This window comes from Odocoileus virginianus, chromosome 26, assembly GCF_023699985.2.
Source record: "Odocoileus virginianus isolate 20LAN1187 ecotype Illinois chromosome 26, Ovbor_1.2, whole genome shotgun sequence".
NCBI classification, from domain to species: domain Eukaryota; kingdom Metazoa; phylum Chordata; class Mammalia; order Artiodactyla; family Cervidae; genus Odocoileus; species Odocoileus virginianus.
The window spans coordinates 5,757,309-5,779,700 of record NC_069699.1 but is presented as its reverse complement, the minus strand read 5'-3'; the positions used below and the strand labels follow the sequence as shown (position 1 = coordinate 5,779,700).

The following is a 22,392-nucleotide window of genomic DNA, read 5'->3' as shown; positions in this document are numbered from 1 at the left end:
CACTTTCCTCTATTGCTGGCGTCTTGTGGCAGGCAGGAACTCCACCAGTCCTGATGGATTCACCTGTCCAGAAAAGTCAGGTGAAGACCTGACTTCCTGTTTGTGGGGTGTGTCCCCTCAAAGCAGACCCGAACTCACCCCGAGGTGTGAGTGAGCTGGCTGCTTTTCTGACGCTGCATCATCCCACGAGCCACACCCACCATTCAAATGGGCTGTTTACTGGCCCCAGCAGGAGAACTAAATGCAGGTCTTGTGTGTCTGAAATGGTGTTTATTTTCTCACCGCAGAGTTGTTGGAGCTTTCAGTTGCTGGTCAGGAATTTTGATTTCTTCACTTGGCTGAACACACAGACCGTTAGTTTTCAGTATCTGTGTCACTGTAAGTGTGTTACAAGGACATTGTCACCAGATATTCAACTCCACCTCTACATGTTCATTTTTCCAATGAACTTTTTTTGATTAAAGAATTTTTTCAAATCGGAGAGGAGTCATCTTGGGGAGGGTGGACCAAACCGGAATTTGGAGTTGGACATGTCTGAGTTTGAACAACAACCTGCCTTGTACGACTGACCAGCCATTCATTCATTCACTCTCTCCCCCTCCCTTCATCTGGCAGGGTCCGAGCTACTGTGTAATCAAGATTGAGCAAAACTGTCCCAACCCTAATGGGAACTAGTAAACTGAGTGCCTTGGGAGAGACAGAAAAGCCATAGATGATGAGGTAAAAGGGAAAGCTGGAAAACGAGGTTTCACAGGAGGTGAAATTTTAAAGGGAGTATATGTTCCCAGGTGGAAGAAGTGCTCAAAGGATGTACAGATCCAGTCCATGGAAGCTAAAAAGTGTACATTGGCTTCAAAGTAGAAGAAGATTCTGGAAGCCTCGTGTTTTCAGCGTGTATCTGAGGCATGGAATATACCTAGGCAGCACTGCAATGAACGCAGGAACAAGCTGGGGGAAGAAGAGAGCCAAGGCAGGCAACTACTGCTGTTCACCGTGGACGTGAGCACCGTGGAGGACGTGGGTGGCGGTGGGCCGCAAAGGGTGGAGCCGGAGGAGGATCAGGCACCCAGAGAGGAGGCGAGGTGGTTTGTCTGCCTGCTTGCTGCGGTTATTCTGAGATGGGAAGTACGTCACTCAGAACAGGACCTGTGATATGGTCTGAGCCCAGTGGAGCTCAGTGAAGCGCCAATCTTTTGGCCACCTGTGGCGAAGAGCTGACTCACTGGAAAAGACCCTGATGCTGGGAAAGATTGAGGGCAGGAAGAGAAGGGGGCAACAGAGAATGGGATGCTTGGATGGCATCCCCGACTCAATGGACGTGAGTTTGAGCGAGCTCTGGGAGATGGTGAAGGACACGGGAGCCTGGTGTGTTGCAGTCCATGGGGTTGCAAAGAGCTCGACAGGACTGAGCGACTGAATAGCAACGTGAAGGGTCCTTCTTTCCCTTTCACAGTTGTGCTGATGGAGGAGGGCATCAGGCCCCCTCACTGAAGGATGTAAAGATTGGTGTGATGCTGGCCTTTTCTCCCTGTGCGTTACTGACTCTAGCCCCCTGTATGACAGACAGTCAAAGGCAGGCAGTGACTCTAGCTGTCTAATACTTGGGTGAGAAAGTAGTCGCCGCCAGCAGGTGTCTCAGATTCTGGAGACAGCAGCTGATCCTTCCAGAAAGGCATGGCCCGTGTGGTTTTATGACTCAAGGGAGACCCCATGGGCAATCAGCTGGTGACTTGCTAACGTGTGGCTCCCAGGCCCTCCAGACCTGTGGCCCTGCTGTCTCACATGCCCAGGGAGCACGTGTCACCTCTGCTCTGGGCTCCCCACTACCCCTCCCTACACATCAGAGCCGCCACCACAGAGCATTTCCTTCTGTTCCCTGTGCGCTGCTGGAGTCTGCTCCACGCCCTCTGGCAGAACCTGCTCCAGAGGCTCCTGCCCTTTATTCCCCTCACAGCCTCTCCAGATCCAGACAGCCCCAAGGCTTGGGAACCTTGGAGGTCAAGTGTTAAAAGAACTTCGAGCTCAGATGACTTTGGTCTCAAGAGATTCTAGGGGCTTGGAGACTCCGGGCTACTATGAAGACTGTTTCACTCAAATTTGTCATTATTTGGGCATGTTGAAGACTTGAGTTAGATTCTCTAAAAGCAGAACCTATTCACACATAGATGGCTTGTTGAGGGGGAGTAAGGGAGGCAGGGAAGGTGAGTGGGGAGGAGTTAAGGATGCAGTCTTTTCTTGCTTTGCCTGATCCCTTGGGGAGCTAGGGAGCATGAATTGCACCACAGGGTTGGTTCCACTTGGAAGCAAGGGGACCAGCCTGAGTTCCTCTGTTCTAGTCTGTCATTGGCTGCAGGCTGCTGTCCATGGAGGGCAAATTGAAAGTGCTACTCACTCAGTCGTGTCCAACTCTGTGCTACCCCACGGACTGCTATTGAACCCGGGTCTCCTGAACTGCAAGCATCAGATGGCTTGTAATTAAGGCTCCCATTCCTCCAAGGGCAGTGCTCTAGAGGAAGGGCAGCTGTTGCTTATTAAAGCATCAGTTCAGTAGAGCAGATGCGTAAACAAATGTTTTTTAAATCCACTAGTAACGTGGGGACTGCCTGAATGAGCGTGATGAAATTTAAACTTTGTAATGGTGGTCACCGGCTCGATGGACATGCATCTGAGCAAGCTCTAAATCCACTAGTAACGTGGGGACTGCCTGAATGAGCGTGATGAAATTTAAACTTTGTAATGGTGGTCACCGGCTCGATGGACATGCATCTGAGCAAGCTCTGGGAGTTGGTGATGGTCAGGGAAGCCTGGCGTGCTGAGGTCCATGTAGTCACAAAGAGTCAGACACAACTGAGTGACTGAACTGAACTAAATGGTGAGCAGGGGGCACATCCATCCAGAGGGGTCAGACAGCAGCTGGTGCAGGAAGGTGCCTCAGCCACACACCAACCACCCAGGTGGTCCGTTCACTGTGACATTAAGTGGTGATGGTGAGGTCTCTCACTGAAGCACAGGGACTTCAGCCTTGACCGTCAACCTAAAGGGTGGGGGCTTAACTGCCATTTTTTCCCTTCTGTGTGTTGGTATTTCTCTAGTTGTGGGTCCTAGAGTCCAGGGTTGGGTCTGGCCATTTTGTTCTCCCTTCATTCTGAATCCACACATCTTCTTGGTTTACATTCCCAGCTGGGCAGACTAAACATCCGCCATACCTCTAATGTTCTCAGTGTTAGTCGCTCAGCTGTGTCTGACTCTTTGTGACCCCAGGGACGGTGGCCCACCAGGCTCCTCTGTCCATGGAATTCTGCAGGCAAGAATACTGGGGCGGGTTGCCATTCTGTTCTCCAGGGGATCTTCCTGACCCAGGGCTCAAATCCAGGTCTCCTGCACTGCAGGCAGATTCTTTACCAGTAGTGCCACCAGGGAAGCCCAGTGTTCTCAATGCTACATGCTCGGTCTCTGACCATAATTGGTTATTGCCCTCCTCATAGAAAAGTCCTGGTGCTTTGCTCTTTACCTGTGTGTGCAGATTTCCATGTTATGTTGGGTTCCTTTGGGCTTTTTATTATACCAAGTGCCATACAGTCTTCAAGGCCATATCCATCTCTGGCCACTTGAACCCTAGGGACAGTCTCTGACCTCCCACCACTCCAAGTGGCTGCCCCTGGCCACATGATCACAGGGCCACGTGCAGTTTTCAGGACACACTGACTGCTCCCTACTTGCTGTCCTGGCCACTCGTTGCCTCTGACAACGATCCAGGGTTGCCTGGATCCCTTGGGGAGCTAGGGAGCATGAATTGCACCACAGGGTTGGTCCCACTTGGAAGCAAGGGGACCAGCCTGAGTTCCTCTGTTCTAGTCTGTCATTGGCTGCAGGCTGCTGTCCATGGAGGGCAAATTGAAAGTGCTACTCACTCAGTCGTGTCCAACTCTGTGCTACCCCACGGACTGTAGCCTGCCAGGCTCCTCTGCCCATGGAATTCTCCAGGCAAGAATACTGGGGTGGGTTGCCATTGGTTCCCCTGGCGGCTCCTGCCGTCTCCTGACTCAGCACCCTGTGGTCCCGTGGCCTCTGCAGAGAAGCACAGGATAGACACCTCAGGATGGGAGAGACTCACAGACCCTTGCTCTCTGATTTACCCCATGTTTCTCCTTGAAAGGTGGCTTACTTGTGACTCAGACAGTAAAGAATCTGCCTGCAATGCAGAAGACCCAGGTTCAATCTCTGGATCGGGCAGATCCCCTGGAGAAGGGAGCGGCAGCCCACTCCAGTATTCTTGCCTGGAGAATCCTATGCACGGAGGAGCCTAGTGGGCTACATACAGTCCATGGGGTCACAAAGAGTGCAACACAACCGACTGACTAACACTTCACTTCTCCTCTAAAACTTGCCCTGACAAAGGGTATCTAAGACAGGCTCTGAAAAGCCTTTGCGATCTTCCACCCCAAGCTCCATGGTTCTGTCTGTGCATTCTGGTCTGTGCTATCAGGAAAGTGAGCGACCCCACGCTTGACCTTAGTCTGCCAGCCCCACCACCTGAGTCCCACAACAGATGGACAACGGTTCTCGCTTCCTTCCCTGGTCTGCTGCAGCTGTGGCAACAAGACTTGTTCCCCCTCAGGGCACTGAGAAAAGAGCTGTCGTAAATAATGCCAAACCTGTTCCATGTTCTCTCTGTCTTGGGAGTTGTCTTTTGTTTTTGTTCTGTTTTTTGACAACTCTCTTGAGGCTTAATTTGCATACAAGAAATGGTACCCATTTAAAATATAAAAGTCCTGGTGGTTCAGTGGCTAAGGTACCATGCTCCCAAGGTAGGGGGCCTGGGTTTGAGCCATGATCAGGGAACTAGATCCCACATGCTGCAACTAAGACTGATGCAGTCCAAAACAAAAAAAAAACCCACATGCTGCCACTCAGACCCGGCCTAGCTAAATAAAGGAAACCACCAGCAGAACCAAATTACAGAATATTTCCATCTTCCCCAAGCCTCCTCATGCTCCTTTCTGATAGAGGAGTTTTATATGCTTTATCCTAGCTCATCTTCACAAGTCTGAGCAGAAACAGCCACCTCCAACTGACAGATGGGACAACTGAAGGACAGAGAGGCTCGGTAACTTCCTATGTCAGCCAGCCAGAAAGCAGCAGGGCCAAGATGTAAAACCAGGCATGTCTCATTCCGGCATCTGTGTCATGTCCATGTGCTCCTCTGGGGCCTCTCAAAGCATGAGGGCAGAGCAGGGCTTGCTTTGCAAATGAGCTGTTCTCTCACCAAGTTTCTTTGCTATTTTCTCTCATTTCTGAAGCCCTTCTTTTGTTTTCTTAAATTAACTTCAATTTCTGTTTTTCTCCATCTTCTAGACTTCCTTCATAGAATAAAAGCCAGAGACTGAACTGAATTTAGAATTTCCTTGTCAATATTGCCATATTTGTTCAGAAGTTCATTGAGCCAGTGGTTATTTCTGGCTTGTCTGGTTGCCTTTTTTCAAAATTACTATTTTTAAAGGCTGTGTAGCCAAGACCAGAGGGGAAAAAAGAAGGTATGTGTGGGCTTCCAGAAACGCAACAACATGAAAAAGCATGAAATGTGGCAGCACTGGGAGAGCCCAGCATTCTGGGCTCCGGCTTGTACACTCCTGCCCTGGATAAAGGCACGGCCTGGCTGCCCCTTTTTACCCGATTCCTGTTGATCTGTTGTCTTGTGTTTTCCTAAAGTAGCAGTTAATTATAAACACATAGCGAGGGATTTGACTTTTCCCAAGAGAGCCCATGAAGTTTACATTTCCTGGGCCTGTTGGTCTAAACCAGAAGGCTGGGCATTGTGCAGGCCAGGTTTCAGGGGAGCATGGGGGAAGGGAGGGTGGCACAGTGGCTGGATGGCTCCGGAGAGCTCAGACTGGAAAGCAGAGAGAGGCGAGAGAAATAGCACCTCGACAGGCAAAGAGCTGGTGTTCCCCATCGTGATGGCAGAACGTAATTTGAGGTTGACATGCAGTAACAAACTTTACCGTTATTCAGGAGGGGAAAAACAGCCTTGGGATACTTTGTCATGAGTAGACTCTTTGTAAACAGTCGGTGTCTGTGTCTTCACTTGAGGTTTTGGTGTGGCTGAGAATGTGACATAATGAGAGGCTGTTTCTGAGCCAGACCTTGACCTGAGAACCTGGGCAGACAGGAAGGGCTTGGCTCTGAGCCCCGGGCTGCTGTCCAGGGATGCTCTGGACCCAGAGAGCGCTGAGGGCAGAATCTCCAGATGGACAGATAGATACACACACAGCTCAGAGTGACCACAAGGGTCCAGGTCAAGGCAGGCCCACCAGGCAGGAGGGGGCTTATTGTTGTAGTTCAGTTGCTAAGTCGTGTCCCACTCCTTGCGACCCCATAGACTGCGGCATGTTAGGCTTCCCTGTCCTTCACAATCTCCCGGAGTTTGCTCCAATTCGTGTCCATTGAGTCGATGATGCCATCCAGCCATCTCGCCTCAAATCCCCAGCTCTAACATCATACACTAGGCTCCTTTCCTGCCCATATTCGAGGTGCCTTTTGACTGAAGCTCATAAGGTGGGTTAGTGGGAAAAGGAATTTAGCAGAGATTATGTCCAGTGCTAGGACTCAGAGGTTGTTGACCATTCTTTGCTACTATCATGAACCAACTAATGCCCTGGCTGATGACACCCAGTGCGGAGCAGGGGAGAAACAGGGAGAACCCCCGAAACAAATGGTTTTCGGCAGCTACTAGGAACGTCCCCCAACCCCCCTCCCGGGGCCAGTGAACCATGAGCAGCGGCTCCTTGAACCCACCTCGTAGCGTCATCATGGCGGCAGCTCTGCTCGCAGAAAGCCCGGGGAGCCAGATATCGCGAGAGTGCAGCCACAGGCGGGCACCAAAATTTGTTATCTAAAGTGGGTTCAGGTGCTGGCAGCTCCAAAGCCAGTAAAGAAAAGGTTGGTGGGAAGGTAAGTTTGCTTTATTTTGGAGGCCGGCAACTAGGGGTAGGGTGTTGTCCAAAGGCTGACTCCTTCCCCCTCCCCCCACCACCGACAACCAGTGGGCAAGAGCTTTTAAAGGGGAGTTTGAGGGGCACATAAGCAGGAGGAGGGAGCCATCTGCAGAAACAACACAGTCAGCTCTGAGTCTTCTTGATTGTTTCAAGTACTGTTAATCTTCCTTCACTAGGGGCTTCCCTGGTGGCTCAGGCGGTAAAGTGTCTGTCTGCAATGCTGGAGACCCGGGTTTGATCCCTGGGTCGGGAAGATCCTCTGGAGAAGGAAATGGCAACCCACTCCAGTACTCTTGCCTGGAAAATCCCATGGACAGAGGAGCCTGGTGGGCTACAGTCCATGGGGTCGCAAAGAGTTGGACACGACTGAGCGACTTTACTTACTTGGTCTTCATTTCCAGGGTTGCTTGGCTCCCGTCTGTTTGAGGCCAGTTCTCAGAATTGTGGCAGCTCATGTCAGACTACAGTCTGGTCTTCATGTAGTTAACTTCTTCCACCTGGTGGGGGTTTCGGTGTCTACAAAATAGCCTTCATCGAGTTGTACTAGTTAACATCAAAGATCATGGATCATGCTTCCCTGGTGGTCAGGTGGTTAAGAGGCCACCTTGCAATGCCTGGAACACCGGTTCAATCCCTGACCTGGGAGGATCCCACGTGCTGTGGAGCAACTAAGCCGCTGTACCACAACTACTGTGCCTCTGCTCTAGAGCCGCTAACTGCAACTACTGAAGCCTGCATGCCTAGAGCCCGTGTTCTGCAACGAGGAGCCACCACAATGAAAAGCCCGTGCACCACAACTACAGAGTAGGCCCTGCTCTCTGCAACCAGAGAAAGCCCTCATGCAGCGACGAAGACCCACCATAACAAAAAATAAAGAAACCTTAGAAAAAATCGTGGATCACCATAACAAATATAATAAGGAAAATAAAATGAATGGGCAGATGAGTGTTTTAAAAGATACATATTTAGTTAAACATACAATTATATCACTTATATGAAATCTAAAAAATAAAACAAACTAATGAATAAAACAAAATAGAAGCTGTCTGGAACTTCCTTGGCGGTCCAGTGGTTAAGACCATGCACTTCCACTGCAAGGGACACAGGTTCAATCCCTGATTGGAGAGCTAAGATCTCACATGCCGTGCAGCATGGCAAAAAAAAAAAAAAAAAAGCCAACTCACAGATATGGGAAATGAATGGTTACCAGTGGGGAGAGGGGATAAGAAAGGAAAGGTTTATTATGGAATTTTATGGACTCGTGTGTGAAACTGTTGAACATTGTAGAGCACTATAGAATTTAAGGAGTCTTTCATTCAATTAAAAAGTTTGAAAAACCATACATCCAAATCGTAAGATAACAGGTTAATAAGTGATCAAAAAATACAGCGTTAGCCACCACACAGGTCAAGAAGTGGAATGCTGCCAGGGCCCCCAGAAGAATGTGCTCTTGTGCAGGATGTCATGGTGGTGAGAGTCCACATTGTGTGTGCCACACTGTGTGGGGCATTTCTGCAGTTAGTGGCCATTTGCAGCATATCCAGCTTCTGGTTATTATGAACATGCTTGCACATGTCCTTTGGCCCCCATGTGCACACAGACATAGGAGGAGAACTGCTGTATGTCACATCCACTGGTAAAGGGATAGGCTACCCACTCCAGTATTCTTGGGTTTCCCTTGTGGCTCAGCTGGTAAAGAATCTGCCTGCAATGCAGGAGACCTGGGTTCGATCCCTGGGTTGGGAAGATCCCCTGGAGAAGGGAAAAGCTACCCACTCCAGGATTCTGGCCTGTAGAATTTCATGGACTGTTTAGTCCATAGGGTCCCAAGGAGTCGGACACGACTTGGTGACTTTCACTTTCCATTTTCATATCCTTGTTAACACTGGAGACTGTCGGTCTGTTTAATTTTAGCCACTCTGGTTCCAGATAATGGAATCCACTCTGGCTGTGATTAGCACTTCTCTGTTACTAATGAGGTTAAGCATCTTCACACGTGTATAATGACTATTTAGATTTTTTTTTTTTAAGCTGTGCTGCATGGCATGTAGGATCTTAGTTCTTCAGCCAGGGAACAAACCTGTGCCCCCCTGTAGTGGAAATTTGGTCTTAACCACTGGACCATCAGGGACGTCCCAATACCTTTTCTGTGATACGCTGATTCAAGTATCTTGCCAACGTATCTACCATTTGTCTACCTATTTATTATTGATTTGTAGGAGGTCTTTATAAATTCTGGAACCCTCCAGAGGTTATATGTGCTGCAGTTATCTTCAAATCTGTGGCATGCATTTGAATGCTCTTCATAGTGGCTTTTGACAAACAGAAGTTCTTAAAGTTAATGTAACTTGATTGTCTATCTTTGTGCCAATACCAAACACAGTCTTTGAAAGTACTCCAGTTTTACAGTAAATCTTAAAATCTTGTAGCATACCTGCTACAGCATTTCTCTTTTTTCCTTGTCTCCTCTTGGCCCTTTGCATTTCCATAAATTTCAGCATGAGCTTGTCAATGTCTGAGATTTTTATTCAGTTCAGTTCAGTTCAGTCGCTCAGTTGTGTCCAACTCTTTGCGACCCCATGAACCGCAGCACGCCAGGCCTCCCTGTCCATCACCAACTCCTGGAGTCTGCCCAAAACCATGTCCATTGAGTCGGTGATGCCATCCAACCATCTCATCCTCTGTCATCCCCTTCTCTTCCCGCCCTCAATCTTTCCCAGCATCAGGGTCTTTTCAAATGATTAATTTGGGCAGATTGACAGCTTTAACAATTAAACTTGCATTATACTAATGTGGGATAGCCCTTTACTACTTAAGTCATCTTTTAATTTTGCTCAGAAATACTTTGTACCATTCCATGTACAAATCTTACACATCTTTTGTTAGATTTATTCCTAGGAATCTGGGGGGGGGGGGAGCATTATGCAATGACAATTGGGCTTCCCAGGTGGCACAATGGGAAAGAATCTGTCTGCTAATGCTGAAGATGATCCCCTGGAGTAGACAATGGCAACCCACTCCAATATTCTTGCCTGGAAAATTCCATGGACAGAGGAGCCTGGTGGGCTACAGTCCATGGGGTTGCAAAGAGTCAAATATGGCTAAAAGACTGAGCACACACATGCTATGGCAAACAGTATCTTTTAAATTTTTTTTCTGTTTATTGCTGGTATATTGAGACACAGTTGGTGTTTTATGTTGCCTGTAGAACCAGTCCTTGGTTCTACAACCAGTCCTTGATAAACTCATCTGTTAATTGTAACAGTCTGTATGTAGGTTCTTTGGGTTTATCTGTGATACAGTCGTAGCATCTAAGAATAACAGTTTCATTCCATTTGTTCCAGCCCCTGTGCTTTTTATTCCCTTTTGGTGTTCCATGCTGGCTCTGTGCCTTGGACCTCACGAAGCTTTTCCCTCTTTCCTTCCAGATGAGGCAGAGGTACATATTGACTATGAAGATAATTTTCCTGATGATAGATCCGTGTCATTCAGAGAGCTCATGGAGGACTCCCGCACAGAGGCAGAGGAGGACAGGAGTCAGGAAGAACCCTCTGAGGAGGCTCCGAAACAGGACCGTCTGGTCTCCATGCCTAGGAAGACCTCTATGGCAAGGGAAGACAGAGCCCAGGATACAGCCTTTGTGCCAACCACAGGCCTGCTGGGCGCTGGGAGCCCTGTCCCCACGGAGCTCCCGGGATCCCAAGGCAGCGGGAAGGACATGCTCTGGTCTCCTGCTGGGACCTTCCACAAGCCCGAGTGGGAAAAGGAGATGGATGATGACGCCAAAAAGCACCTTCCTGCTGGAGACCGCCAAAGGGGCAGCGCGTTGGCCCCAGGGGAGCCGGAAAGCAGGGTCATCTACCACAGCACCGATGGCCCCTCGGGGCCCTCTGGGGGCGGGAACGACAGCAGGGCCGGGGACGCAGTGGTGAGCAGCAGCGATGAGTCCTGGTTAGACGGCTACCCTGTGACCGACGGGGCCTGGAGGCAGACGGAGGCGGGAGAGGAGAGAGACGAGGAAGAGGAGGACAAAGGGGATGGATCAGTAGGGCTGGAAGAAAGCGTCCTGGTGACGTCCAGCCAGCCTGCCCTTGCAGAAAGGAAGCAGTCCAGGAGCACCACCCTCACTCCCAGTGAGGACGTGACTTCACTTCTTCCCTCTCAAACGCTAGATGGAGAAGCTTTGGCCCTCGGACCCATGAATGTGTCTGACACTGAGGGTCCCGGCAAAGGGGCTGGTGACTTGACGGGAAACCAGTCAACCGTCCCCTGGAGATATGCCACAGAGAAGCCTCCCACATCCACCCCGCCCTATGAACTCACCAGCTCTACCCTGGAGACCGAGACAACCGCCGTCCAGAAGACGCCCAACCTCACTCCCTCAACTGTCGTGGCAGCCACCCAGACCCCACCGGAGACCACTGCCCCTGCTGTCCAGGATACCTTCCCGTACCTGCTGTCGGAGGACTTCCTGGGGCAGGAAGTCCCCAACCCGGGTGCAAGTGAGGAGCTTCTCCCGACCTTGGAGCCTTGCGCTGGGGGCAAGTGTCCCAGCCTCGGCAGAGGCCCCATCATTGCCACGATCGTCACAGTTCTGTGCCTGCTGCTGTTCCTGGTCGGCGTGGGGGCCGTGTGGGGTTACCGAAGATGCCAGCACAAGAGCTCCGTGTACAAGCTGAATGTTGGCCAGCGGCAGGCTCGGCACTACCATCAACAGATTGAGATGGAGAAGGTCTAGCCGCCTTGGAGTTGGGGGGGGGGCCTCCCCCGAAGCCCCCTTGGGAGGAAAATAAACGGTGACACATCACAGTGAGAACCGCTGACATTTCACTAGCGCATCAAACAGGGGAGTAGGGCTGCTCTTCCTTCTCTCAGGTCTTTGCTTTCTAGGCTGAAAAGTGGGTCTGGAAGCACCTGGCCGGGCAGGGAGGCTTGGGCAGGGGTCATCACATGTCAGCAGTCCCTGGACCACCTGTCCTGGGCCCTGTCGCCCTAACCCCAGATCTGTACTTTGGCCCCAATTCCAGCCGGGGGTCAAAATTCACCTCTTCATCCTACTATTGTCTTCTTCTTTTTTTTTTTAAAGAAAGAAATGAGTCTGCAACCTGAAATTTTCAAAATAGGCGTGACAGAGCATTTGAGAGCAGCGCTATTTTGGATCAGGTATTTAATTGTTGGAGTGGAGGAGGGAAGAAAAACAATGAGTTATTTCCTTTTAATGTTGCGATGTTGCTGAGGGCAAATGAGCCAAGATCCAGGACATAGTCTAGAAGCTCTGAGATTTTTTTCAAAATTGTTTGTTGCAATTGGAAAGAATTTACAACTGACATTTGCTGCGAGGAGGGGAGGAGGGCGGGACACACATCCACCCTGTTCCCTCTGTCCTGTGAATCTGTCTTTTTTTTTTAAACAAGGTTAGCTTTGTACCGGTAAGCACCGTTTCCTCTCAGAAGCAGTGGCCTGGTTGTCCTTGACCAATCTGTGCCTAGGAATGTCTTAGAGTTTTTGCCAGGACTAACAAAACTCAGTCCTCGGCTTCCTCTCTCAGGATTAACCATTTCTCTGAACGCCAGGAAGAAAGACTAACCTAGGAGGGAAAAAATGTTTAAAGAGGGCCAAGGACTAGGATATCAAGCACCGGTACCTACTTGATGGAGAAGCAGAGGAATTACGAAGGAATATGAAGTGATCTGTGCTGGCCTAGTCTTTACCCTGTTGCGATGACTGTGAGCTGTCTGGAAACAGCCTGAGTGCATCACGGGCTCCCCCGGCTGGTGAGCATCCAGTTCGCGGCATCCCAGGCACCTCATGGTGACTCGGCCCGTCTCACTTGAGACGGCAGTCCTCAGACCAGCGGCATAGATATCACCTGGGAACTTGCTGGAGATGCAAGGCCTCTGATTCCACCCTGGATGAAGGGGAGGCCCTAGGGGTGGGGCCCAGCTGTGTGTGTGCATGCTTAGTCATGTCCGACTCTTTGCGACCACGTGGGCCACAGGCCACTAGGCTCCTCTGTCCATGGGATTCTCCTGGTGAGAATCTTGGAGTGGGTTGCCATTTCCTCCTCCTGGGGATCTTCCCAACCCAGGGATCTAAACCTGCATCTCTTGGGGCTCCTGCATTGGTAGCTGGATTCTTGACTGCTGAGCCACCTAGGAAGCCCATTTATTGACTTGGTGTCATCTAAATTAATGTAAAAACGCACGTAGAAAGGGAATGATTAAAACAGTGTAAACTTCAATTGTATATCATTATGCATGTTTTGAGGTTGCTAACTGTTCAATGTTCACGATAATTGGGGGGTGGGGGATGGGCGAGGATCCATTAACACAAAGCTTCTGAGATATTTAAAATAAATAATTATTTCCCCAAATAGTTACTTAGTGTATTTTATATCTGGGTTCCATCACAATTGTTGTTGTTGTTCAGTTGCTAAGTCGAGTCTGACTCTTTGTGACCCCATGAACTGCAGTATGCTAGATTTCCCTGTCCTTCACTATCTCCCAGAGTTTGCTCAAATTCATGTCCATTGAGTCATTGATGCCATGCAACCATCTCATCCTCTGTCTCCCTCTCCTCCTGCCCTCAATCTTTCCCAGCATCAGTCTTTTCCAGTGAGTCAGCTCTTTGTATCAGGTGGCCAAAGGATTGGAGCTTCAGCTTCGGCATCTGTCCTTCCAATAAATATTCTGGACTGATTTCCTTTAGGACTGACTGGTTTGATCTCCTTGCAGTTCAAGGGACTCTCAAAAGTCTTCTCCAACACCACAGTTCAAAAGCATCAATTCTTCAGCTCTCACAATAAGTTTTCTTTTTTTAAAAAAAGGATTCTCTAGTAATCTTGAAAGTAATGTCTTAATACTTGCTGGATCTAAGACCAGCCTTTCTAAGCCTAATTCTCAGCCACATGACTTCCTGCAGCAGGATTTTAGGGCGTCTGCTGAGCTCCAACCCCTCTTCCATCTTCCTAACACCAACCAGAAACCATGCTTCTCACTACAACAAAAAGCCCAGGATCTTGCTACTCAAAGTGTGGTTCCCAGGCCAGCAGTACAGACACCACTTAGGAACCTGTTAGAAATGCAGAATCCGGGACTACCCTGGTGGCCCAGTGGTTAAGAATCTGCCTGACCAGTGCAGGGGACATGGGTTTGATCCCTGGTTTGGGAAGATTCCACATGCCACGGGGCAATTAAACCTGTGCTCTGGAGCATACTCATACCCTTCTCATCCAGAGAATTGTCCTCGGCCTAATGGGAGTTCCCTCACCCAGGAGTCAGCCACCCCCACCCCCCCACTCCCACTGGCTGGGCAGCCTGCGAGCAGCCGGTGACCAATGGACATGGTCACATGGAAGGTTGGCCTCCTTGCCACCAGGTAGGAGAGCTCCCGTGAGATCAGGCAGAGGTTGGCCTCTAGTGACCACACCCTTGCCAGCCCCTTCCTGCGCCCCTTCTCCTGAGAGCACTCCATCACTCGCACAAGGCTTTGCTTCAAGAGATCTGGACCTGGACTTACCCGGGGGTCCAGTGGATAAGAATCTGCCTGCCAATGGCGGGAGACACACGGGTTCAATTCCTGGTCCAGGAAGATCCCACATGCCCCGGAACAACGTAAGCCGCTGCAGCACAACTACTGAAGCCCGCACACCCTGGAGTCCATGCTCAGGAACAAGAGAAGCCCACACACCGCAATGAGGACTAGACTCCACTTGCTGCAACTAGACAAAGCCCGTGTGCAGCAGCGAAGACACAGCGCAACCAAAAATTTAAAAATATTTTCTAATAATAAGTTTAAAAAAAGTGATCTGGACCTAAGACGTCCACCGATGGATAAACTCTTACTTCCTACTCCCCCTATTCCTGCTCGACCCAAACTTTTCCACTGTATCCTCCGGAATTCTTGGGCTGACATCAACAGAATCCCCCTGTCCTCCCTCTCCTCTTCCAGTAGCTGATGTGTGAGTTCTCTGTGCAGAGTCTGCTTTTGCCCTAACTGGCTCCTTACTCTTTCCCTCTGCCTCCTTCTACACTTCTCTTTCTCCCCACTTGTCCTTGGGTGACAGGCATGGAGCACGGCAGCTGTCGGCTGTCATGCCTGGATTGGTCCTTGTTTGAAACAGTAAATACTTGGTTACTTCTCAGACCTTGGCAGCAAGGGACAAGTTCATCGGATCCAAAGCAAGCCCCAGATTCCCAATGTTATCCCTTCGTGGGATCCCAGGTAGCCGAAAGAGAGCCTTACTTGGCAGAAGGAATGTGCCTGCATCTCCTGCAGGATCCAGGCAGGTAAGGACCACCCCCCTCTCTGTCAGTCAACAGTCTTTGGGGTGAGGACTCTGCTTTAGGAGATGCACGTCAGAAACCTCACAGACCTGAGAAAACAGCTCATGGGACATGTCCTAGGAATTCCTAGGTGGGCCAGAGGTTAGGACTCTGCACTTCTGTTGCCGAGGGCAGAGTTTCGATCCCTGGTGGGGGAACTAAGACCCTAAGATCCCACAAGCAGATCAGTGTGGCAAAAATAAACACAAACAAACCAAACACCACACAACATGTGTCCTAGAAGGACTGGGTGCCGTCAGGACAGTCCCACCACTGGACAGAGAAAGAAAAATAAGTCAAGAATAAGCAAAGTAAAACATTTAATGTGATTTCTTTTAAAAAAGCTTTGTTTCCAACCATTTTTCAAGTTCTAATTTTCCAAAGAGTGAGACCATACCCACTGCCCTGATCCCGGGAGGGAGGTGGAAAAGACATCAGGTGACAACGCTTCAGCATGGCCTGCAGACCACGACTCTACAGAGGGCCACCTTGGATCTGTGGGTACAACTGAGAAACTGCATCAGTGTGGTGGCCTGGGTGGGAGGGGAGTTTTGGGGAGAATGGATACATGTGCGCGTATGGCTGGGTCCCTTCACTGTTCATCTGAAACTGTCACAACATTGTTTGTTAACTGATGTACCCCTGTACAAAATAAAAAAGGTTTTTTAAAAATCAATGAAAAATAAACAGACACGAAAAAAGAAATTGCTTCATTTCCTCCCACTCTTTCTTGCAAAAGGCGGCACCATCATCTTACTCTATCAGCTCCAAGGAGATAGCCAGCCAACTCACTCACTCAACAAGACGCTCAAGCCAGACCTAGGAGGTAGAGTGGGGGGTGGTTCTTGAGTCTGAGGCCTGCCTCGGGGAAGATGCTGCAGCAGTGCAGGCCACGGCCGCTCCCGACTTGAGTTTCTGGGTGAGAGAGGGTCAGTGAGGACGAAGCTGGGTTTTCCTGGTGGCATCCCCCTCGAGGAGATGCCCCAGGGACGGGGCAGCGGGCACAGGAAGTCCTTGCACAAAACCTTTGGCCGAGGCTTGCTTAAGGTCCCTTCCCTTCCCACCCCCCTCCCTCTCCTTGTATATAGTTTAAACTCTCCACACTAGGTCATTCAAGCCTGGAGTCCCCAGAAAAAAGAAGTCGCTGTTTGGGGGATGGCAGATGGTCAAGAGTTGGGACAGCTGCGATGAAGGATTAGTTGTGGGTTTTTCTCGGAGCCTCGCTACAAACTGTGTTGCAGTTCCATGTGCAAACACTATTAAATGAGAATGTTTTCTCTGGCTCCAGTCCACCTTCTCCCCACAGTTTAAGTATTGAATTTTTTTTTTTTTTAAACCGAAGTAGCTTAAGTTTACAGCTCACATTAAAACTTAAAAACGGTATTTCCATCCATGTTGGCAGAAACGGGCCACTGTTGATTCCACCGGCAGTCATAATAAACCCTTTCCCACTGACAATCGAACAAATCATTTTCTGTTTGCTGCTGAGTTTGGTTCAATAAAATTTTTGTACTCTTAAAATTCCCTTAGTAAGGACTCCTAAAAGCAACATTTCCTAAGGCGGCCTCTGTGGGTGATGGCCTCAGTGGTTCTGGACCCCAGAGGTGAGCCTGACAGGTCGGTGGCAGTAATTAGAAAGCCTCAAACTCAGAAAGACATTACTGGGCTGAATATGCTGGTATGTGCAACATTTCCATTAGTTGCTTTTAATTCTTTGTATACACCCAAACCTCTCCTCCCCCCAACCCCCCCCACCTTCCCTGCTAACCAGAAATCTGAACATTAACATGGGTGCAGGGGGTGCCTTTAGACCCTCCCCAGGGGGGTCCTTGCCTGGGCTGCCGGAAAGGCCTTGGGGCTGGACACACTCCATGCCCCCCGTGGGCAGCCTCCGTGGGCAGGGACCTAACTGCTACCCACTGGGCTGAGTGCAGGTGGGTCAGAGGGCAAGCCAGACATCTTAGCCTTCGTCTGGAAACTCCCACACAGCTTATAAATGTGCTTCTTTTTTCCCCCCCAAATGGCTGGCCAGACGAATGCTGAGCCCACGAGGTCTCAATCCAGGATTCTTCTAGGCTCTTCCAAGAAAACCCACTCAGGGAGGTACTGGGCTGAGGTCGCTGAGTGCAGCTGGGCTTTCATGTTACGTTTGGAAGAATTGGCCCACATTTTTCTTTTTTTAAAAAAAATTGGTTTGGTTTCTTTTGAAATAAAAACTTAGTAACTTGGTTCCACAGCCTTCAGTCAAAGCAAAGGGCTGACAGTATTGATCCCACTGTCCCCAGGGTACAGTCCCTAGGATGAGGGTGGGAGGGGCTTTCAGCCCCCAGGGGAAAGACGCCAACCTCAGATACAGGCTGCAATGCGGGAGACCTGGGTTCAATCCCTGGGTCAGGAAGATCTCATGGAGAAGGGAATGGCTACCCCCTCCAGTATTCTTGCCTGCAGAATTCCATGGACAGAGGAGTCTGGCAGGCTATAATCCACTGGGTCACAAAAGAGTTGGACATGACTGAGTGACTTTCAGATAGTGAACCCGAACCTCTGCCCACATCAGGAAACCCTGTGGAGACATCCTCACCCCCAGAAAGTCCCCCAGAATCCGAGGAGGACCAGAGGGAGGCCCTGGAGGAACAGAGAAGCGGAGAGAGTCAAGAGTCAAGCCTCCTTGCCTGTCCTCACGCAGCTGCAGAGAGCTGAAGCCTGGAGCTTCAAGGACGGTCAAGCGTCCATGGGCCCAGAGCCTCCCCTGATGGGATCCTGGGGAAGGGTGTCCATGCCAAAGGCCCCCCACTCTGCTTTATAGTCCCACCCTGGGACCCCTCCCCACTGGATCCCTGACTCAGGCTCTGCCAACCACCCGACCTGAGAAAACTCTCAAATCATATTTGCAGCCTGAGCCTGGCATCCCAGCCTCAGAAGGCTGCAGGCACCGAATGCCTAACTCACCAACCACCCACCTCCCCATCTCAGACAATGGCAACCCAATCCTTCCCGTGCGTCAGGCCCCGAACCTCCAGGTCACCACCAGCCCCTCTCTTTTCTCTAATGCTCCACGGTCAACCTGTCAGCAACTGTGATTGGCCCTGCTTTCAAATCCATGACAGGACCACTTCTCACCACCCCCCCACTATGCCCGGGGTTGCGCCTTCATCCCCTGCCTGGATCTCTGTGGCCATCCCCCGACTGACATTCCCGACTGTCCCGAGTGCTCCCAAGTTTCTCACGGTGTGGCAGCCGGCAAGCTCCCTGTAAAATGCCGGGGGGCCCAGGCTATGCTCCGCTCCACGGCTCCCGCGCCACTCAGGGCAGACGCCCATGGCCTTACTTACACTGTCTGTCAAGGCTGAGCCATCCCCTCCCAGCCACACACTTACACCACCTTCCACTCTGCCCCGTGCCCACACCTCCCTGGGCTCTGGGCTGTCCCAGGCCACACACGCTGCCCGCCCTGCCTGGAAGGTTCTGTCCTGAGACCCACCTCCCCAGGTCTCTGCTCTGTCGTGTTCTCAGTGACGGCTTCCCCGACCACCCTATTTAAAAACCCCAGCGGGGCACTAAAAGCCGGCTCTCTGGGATGACCCACACGGATGGGGTGGGGAGGGAGGTTCAGGATGGGAGGACACATGTGCCCCCGTCGGTGAATCATATCGATGGATGGCAAACACCACCACAATGTTGTAAAGAAATTATCCTCCAATCAAAATAAATACATTAATTCAAAACAAAACACTGCAGTCTTGGGACTCCCCTGGGGGTTCACTGGTTAAGACGTCACATTTCCAATGCCAGGGGTGTGATCCCTGGTGGGGGGGCTAAGATCCCACATATGGCACCACCAAAATATTAAAAACCAAACAAACAACCCTGCAGCCTCATCTCCAAGCTTCCTTATCCCGCACTGCTTTATTTTTCTCCATAGCAATGATCACCCTCCGAGGCCTTGTATATATTTATTCTTGTTTACCTGTTGTCTGTCTTTTCCTGTAGAATGTAGGCTCTATGAGGACAGGGTGTCTTTTTTTTTTTCTTTCTGTTTTGCTGTGTAGTGTCTCCAGCGCCCAGATCAAGGCCTAGCATGTAGTAGGTGCTCAGTAAATATCTGTCGAAGAGTAAATGAAACTAGATTCCCTCTCCTTCCTTCCATTTCCAACTCTGAGACTAACGGCTGTGCACTGTCTTCATAGGGGATCTACTGGCCATTGGAAGACGTGAAAGTATCAGGCAAAAGTCATGTGTCTGTTCTCAACGCTGTTGCCCCAACTCCTTTTTCAACGGGTGCCAGCAATGATGCAGGTCAGATGGTGTGCAGACCATTATGAAGAGAAGCTTAGCCTTTGTCCTCACCATCTTGCTGGATCAGGGGATGGGGGGAAAGGACACCAAAATGGGGGAAAGCAGAAAGGCCAGAGGAGGTTTTTATAATTACCATCTTTTAGGGGTATTTTCTTATTTAAAAAATAATACTGATTTTCTGGGGGGGAAAAAAATCCATGGAAAACTGTCCTTCTAACTGAAATGGTGAGAAAGGCAGTTATAAAAGTGGAGAAGGCAGGTGTGCAGACGGGGAGGCAGGTGTGATCATGGGGAGGTGGGAGTGAAGACGGAGGCAGGTATGATCATGGGGAGGTGGGAGTGAAGATGGAGAGGCAGGTATGATTATGGGGAGGTGGGAGTGAAGACGGAGGCAGGTATGATCATGGGGAGGTGGGAGTGAAGATGGAGAGGCAGGTATGATCATGGGGAGGTGGGAGTGAAGATGGAGAGGCAGGTATGATCATGGGGAGGTGGGAGTGAAGATGGAGAGGCAGGTATGATCATGGGGAGGTGGGAGTGAAGATGGGGAGGCAGGTATGAAGATAGAGGGGCAGGTGTGAAGGTGGGGGAGGCAGCTGTGGGCACAGGGAATGCAGGCTCACCCCTTGTTAGCTGGAGTGAGAGACGGGGGCTTCCCTTTCACTTCACAGAGTGAAGAGAAGGCGCTGAGGTATCAACAGCTTGAACCATTAGGAAAAGGAAGACAAAGAATCGTGTTTTCGGAACGTGCAAGGGACGGCTCTCTGGCTTCTGGGGCTAGTTGGTCTCCTCCAACTCCAGCAGGTCATCCACGTATTCCAGGACTTCTCCCTGTAAGGGCAACGAGACACCTCCGTGAGGCGGCTACCAGGCCTTCAAAGTGTTGGTGAACAGAGACTGTTTCCAAGAGGCCGCTGCCACCCGCCCCCGGGACTGGAGCAGCCTTCTCCCTGCTGCCCTCGGGCCCAGAGGATCTGACTTCTTCTGGGGGAGACGTGGCTTCCACATCATGTGGACTTGGCTTCAGGTGCTCTGAGACCCCCCCAGACGGCATGTGAAGTGGGGGGCCCGGCACCTTCTGCAAGATCCTGCTTAGCGCCCCCTTTTCTGTGCATCCCTCCCTCACCCTTACCCCCCTCCCATCAGCAGTTACCCCACAGGGAGACCTTCTGTCTATGCCGCTTCTGCCTTGAATACCAGACCATGAGCTTTTCCAGGGACAAGCACCTGGGCGCAGGTTCTTTCCCAGAGCCTGGCACACACAGGTCTCAATAAACCTGCTAGAGGAAGGATGGCTGACTGAGTGGACACGTGTTACTGCTACTGCAGCTGAAGCTGCCACGCACTTTCTGATCTTCTTTGCATTGGTTTCTCTCCCACAACGCACTTGACCACCCCCCACCCAAGCCCTTGACTGCAGAGAAAGAGTGACTCACCAACAAGGTCAAGCTCCCCTGCCCTGGGGTCAGCCCAGGCTGACCTGCCTAGCTCCTCCTTTGCCTCTCAGCTCCTTCCCCAAGAGCGCTCCCTCAGTCAGTCACTCCAGCAAATTCTATTCTATTTCTCTGTCAACTACAAATGGGCACTCGCTGTGGGCACTTGCCATCTACCACCACAAGGATTAAATCAGGTGCTGCTACAACTACTGACTTTCAACACTCCCTGAAAGGAGTTCAGGGCAGAGAGCAGAAATGAAGCACTCTGTGCTCTGGGAAAAACTGGCAGCCCAGGGCTTCAGATACTTAAGATTTTATGAGCCAATTTTATGAGGCCAATTCTTATATCTCTTCATTTCTAGAAAAGCACTAAAATCCTCCATGGTGACTAAAGACTAGTAGAAAGCTTCTGTGAAAAATATGTGCTTGATTGCAAGTATTCCCACTTCACCACAATCACATTTATACTGACCGTCTCCCTTGCTTCATTAGAGCAGTTTCTCAGAGCTATCTGAAATGATGTCACCCAGGTTATAGTCCTCATTTCGCCCCCAACAAAACTTAACTCTCAACTCTAATGCTGTACAGTTTTTAAAAGTTAACGTCTTTTAGACTTTTCCAGAGCAAACAACTATCTGAACCTGAAACCTGAAACATCTGTTGCAGCTTGCTTTATAAACTTTCTGAAATGGTAACAAGGCTACTGCAAAATTTTTAACCAGTGTGCAAACTTCCAGGTGTTCTTACACACATTTCAAGCCCAGAAAGCTATGAAGAACAATACCACAAATATCAGAAGACTGTATTGGTGCTTTGTTTCTAGGCAGCATTTGGTCCTTTGAAATTTTTAAGGCTTAACTAAGAATTTTATTGTGTTAGTTACAGTTTACTTCAAATTATGACTTGTCATCATTTGATATATAATTTTAAAAATAGGTCATTCTTTAGAAATTATTTCACAATCCTAAAGCCTTGATTAATAACCTAATTACTCTGGGATCTTCAGTGGAGCCCTGTTATCTTGAGAGTATTAAGTTCAAGAATCCTAGGAACTGTAAAGCCTGGAAGAAGCCTGGTCAGTTCACCAGATGATTACTAGGCAGCTGTGTGACTTTCAGTAAGTCATGTTACCTTTCTGAGTTTGCTTCCTCATCTGTGACATGAAAGAGCTTTATTGTCTCATAAAGGGGCTCTTCTTGTTCCAACACTTGTGATTTTTCTATGTCTACTCACAGATAAACATGATCTTACGCACAGAAACTCCTGAGGAATACACACACACCCCAAAAAGATTAGAACTGATAAACAAGTTCAATAAGTTTGCAAGATTACACTATCAGT

At 49.9% G+C, this 22,392-nt stretch overlaps 2 protein-coding genes across 5 annotated transcripts in view; one reads left to right on the top strand and one right to left on the bottom strand.

The window, feature by feature from the left end:
- SUSD5 (sushi domain containing 5) overlaps positions 1 to 15,954 on the top strand; it is a 44,894-nt gene extending 28,940 nt beyond the window's left edge. For both annotated transcript variants that reach the window (XM_070455312.1, XM_070455311.1), the window contains one exon: positions 10,424 to 15,954. In XM_070455312.1, coding sequence (XP_070311413.1) covers positions 10,424 to 11,733 — 1,310 coding nt within the window. In that variant the 3' untranslated portion in view covers positions 11,734 to 15,954. The remainder of the gene's footprint in view (positions 1 to 10,423) is intronic.
- A 3,245-nt stretch (positions 15,955 to 19,199) lies between these two features.
- Positions 19,200 to 22,392, bottom strand: part of CRTAP (cartilage associated protein) — a 38,883-nt gene continuing 35,690 nt past the window's right edge. The window contains exons 7-8 of one of the 3 annotated variants that reach the window (XR_002312991.2): positions 20,239 to 20,446; positions 19,200 to 19,673 (exon numbers count right to left, since the gene is read on the bottom strand). Coding sequence is in view for 1 of the 3 variants with exons in the window: in XM_020888598.2 (XP_020744257.2) it covers positions 20,393 to 20,446 (54 nt within the window). In the remaining 2 variants the exon portion in view is untranslated. Of the gene's footprint in view, positions 20,447 to 22,392 lie in introns of all 3 variants that reach the window. The other 2 variants (XR_002312992.2, XM_020888598.2) reach the window with 2 other exon arrangements.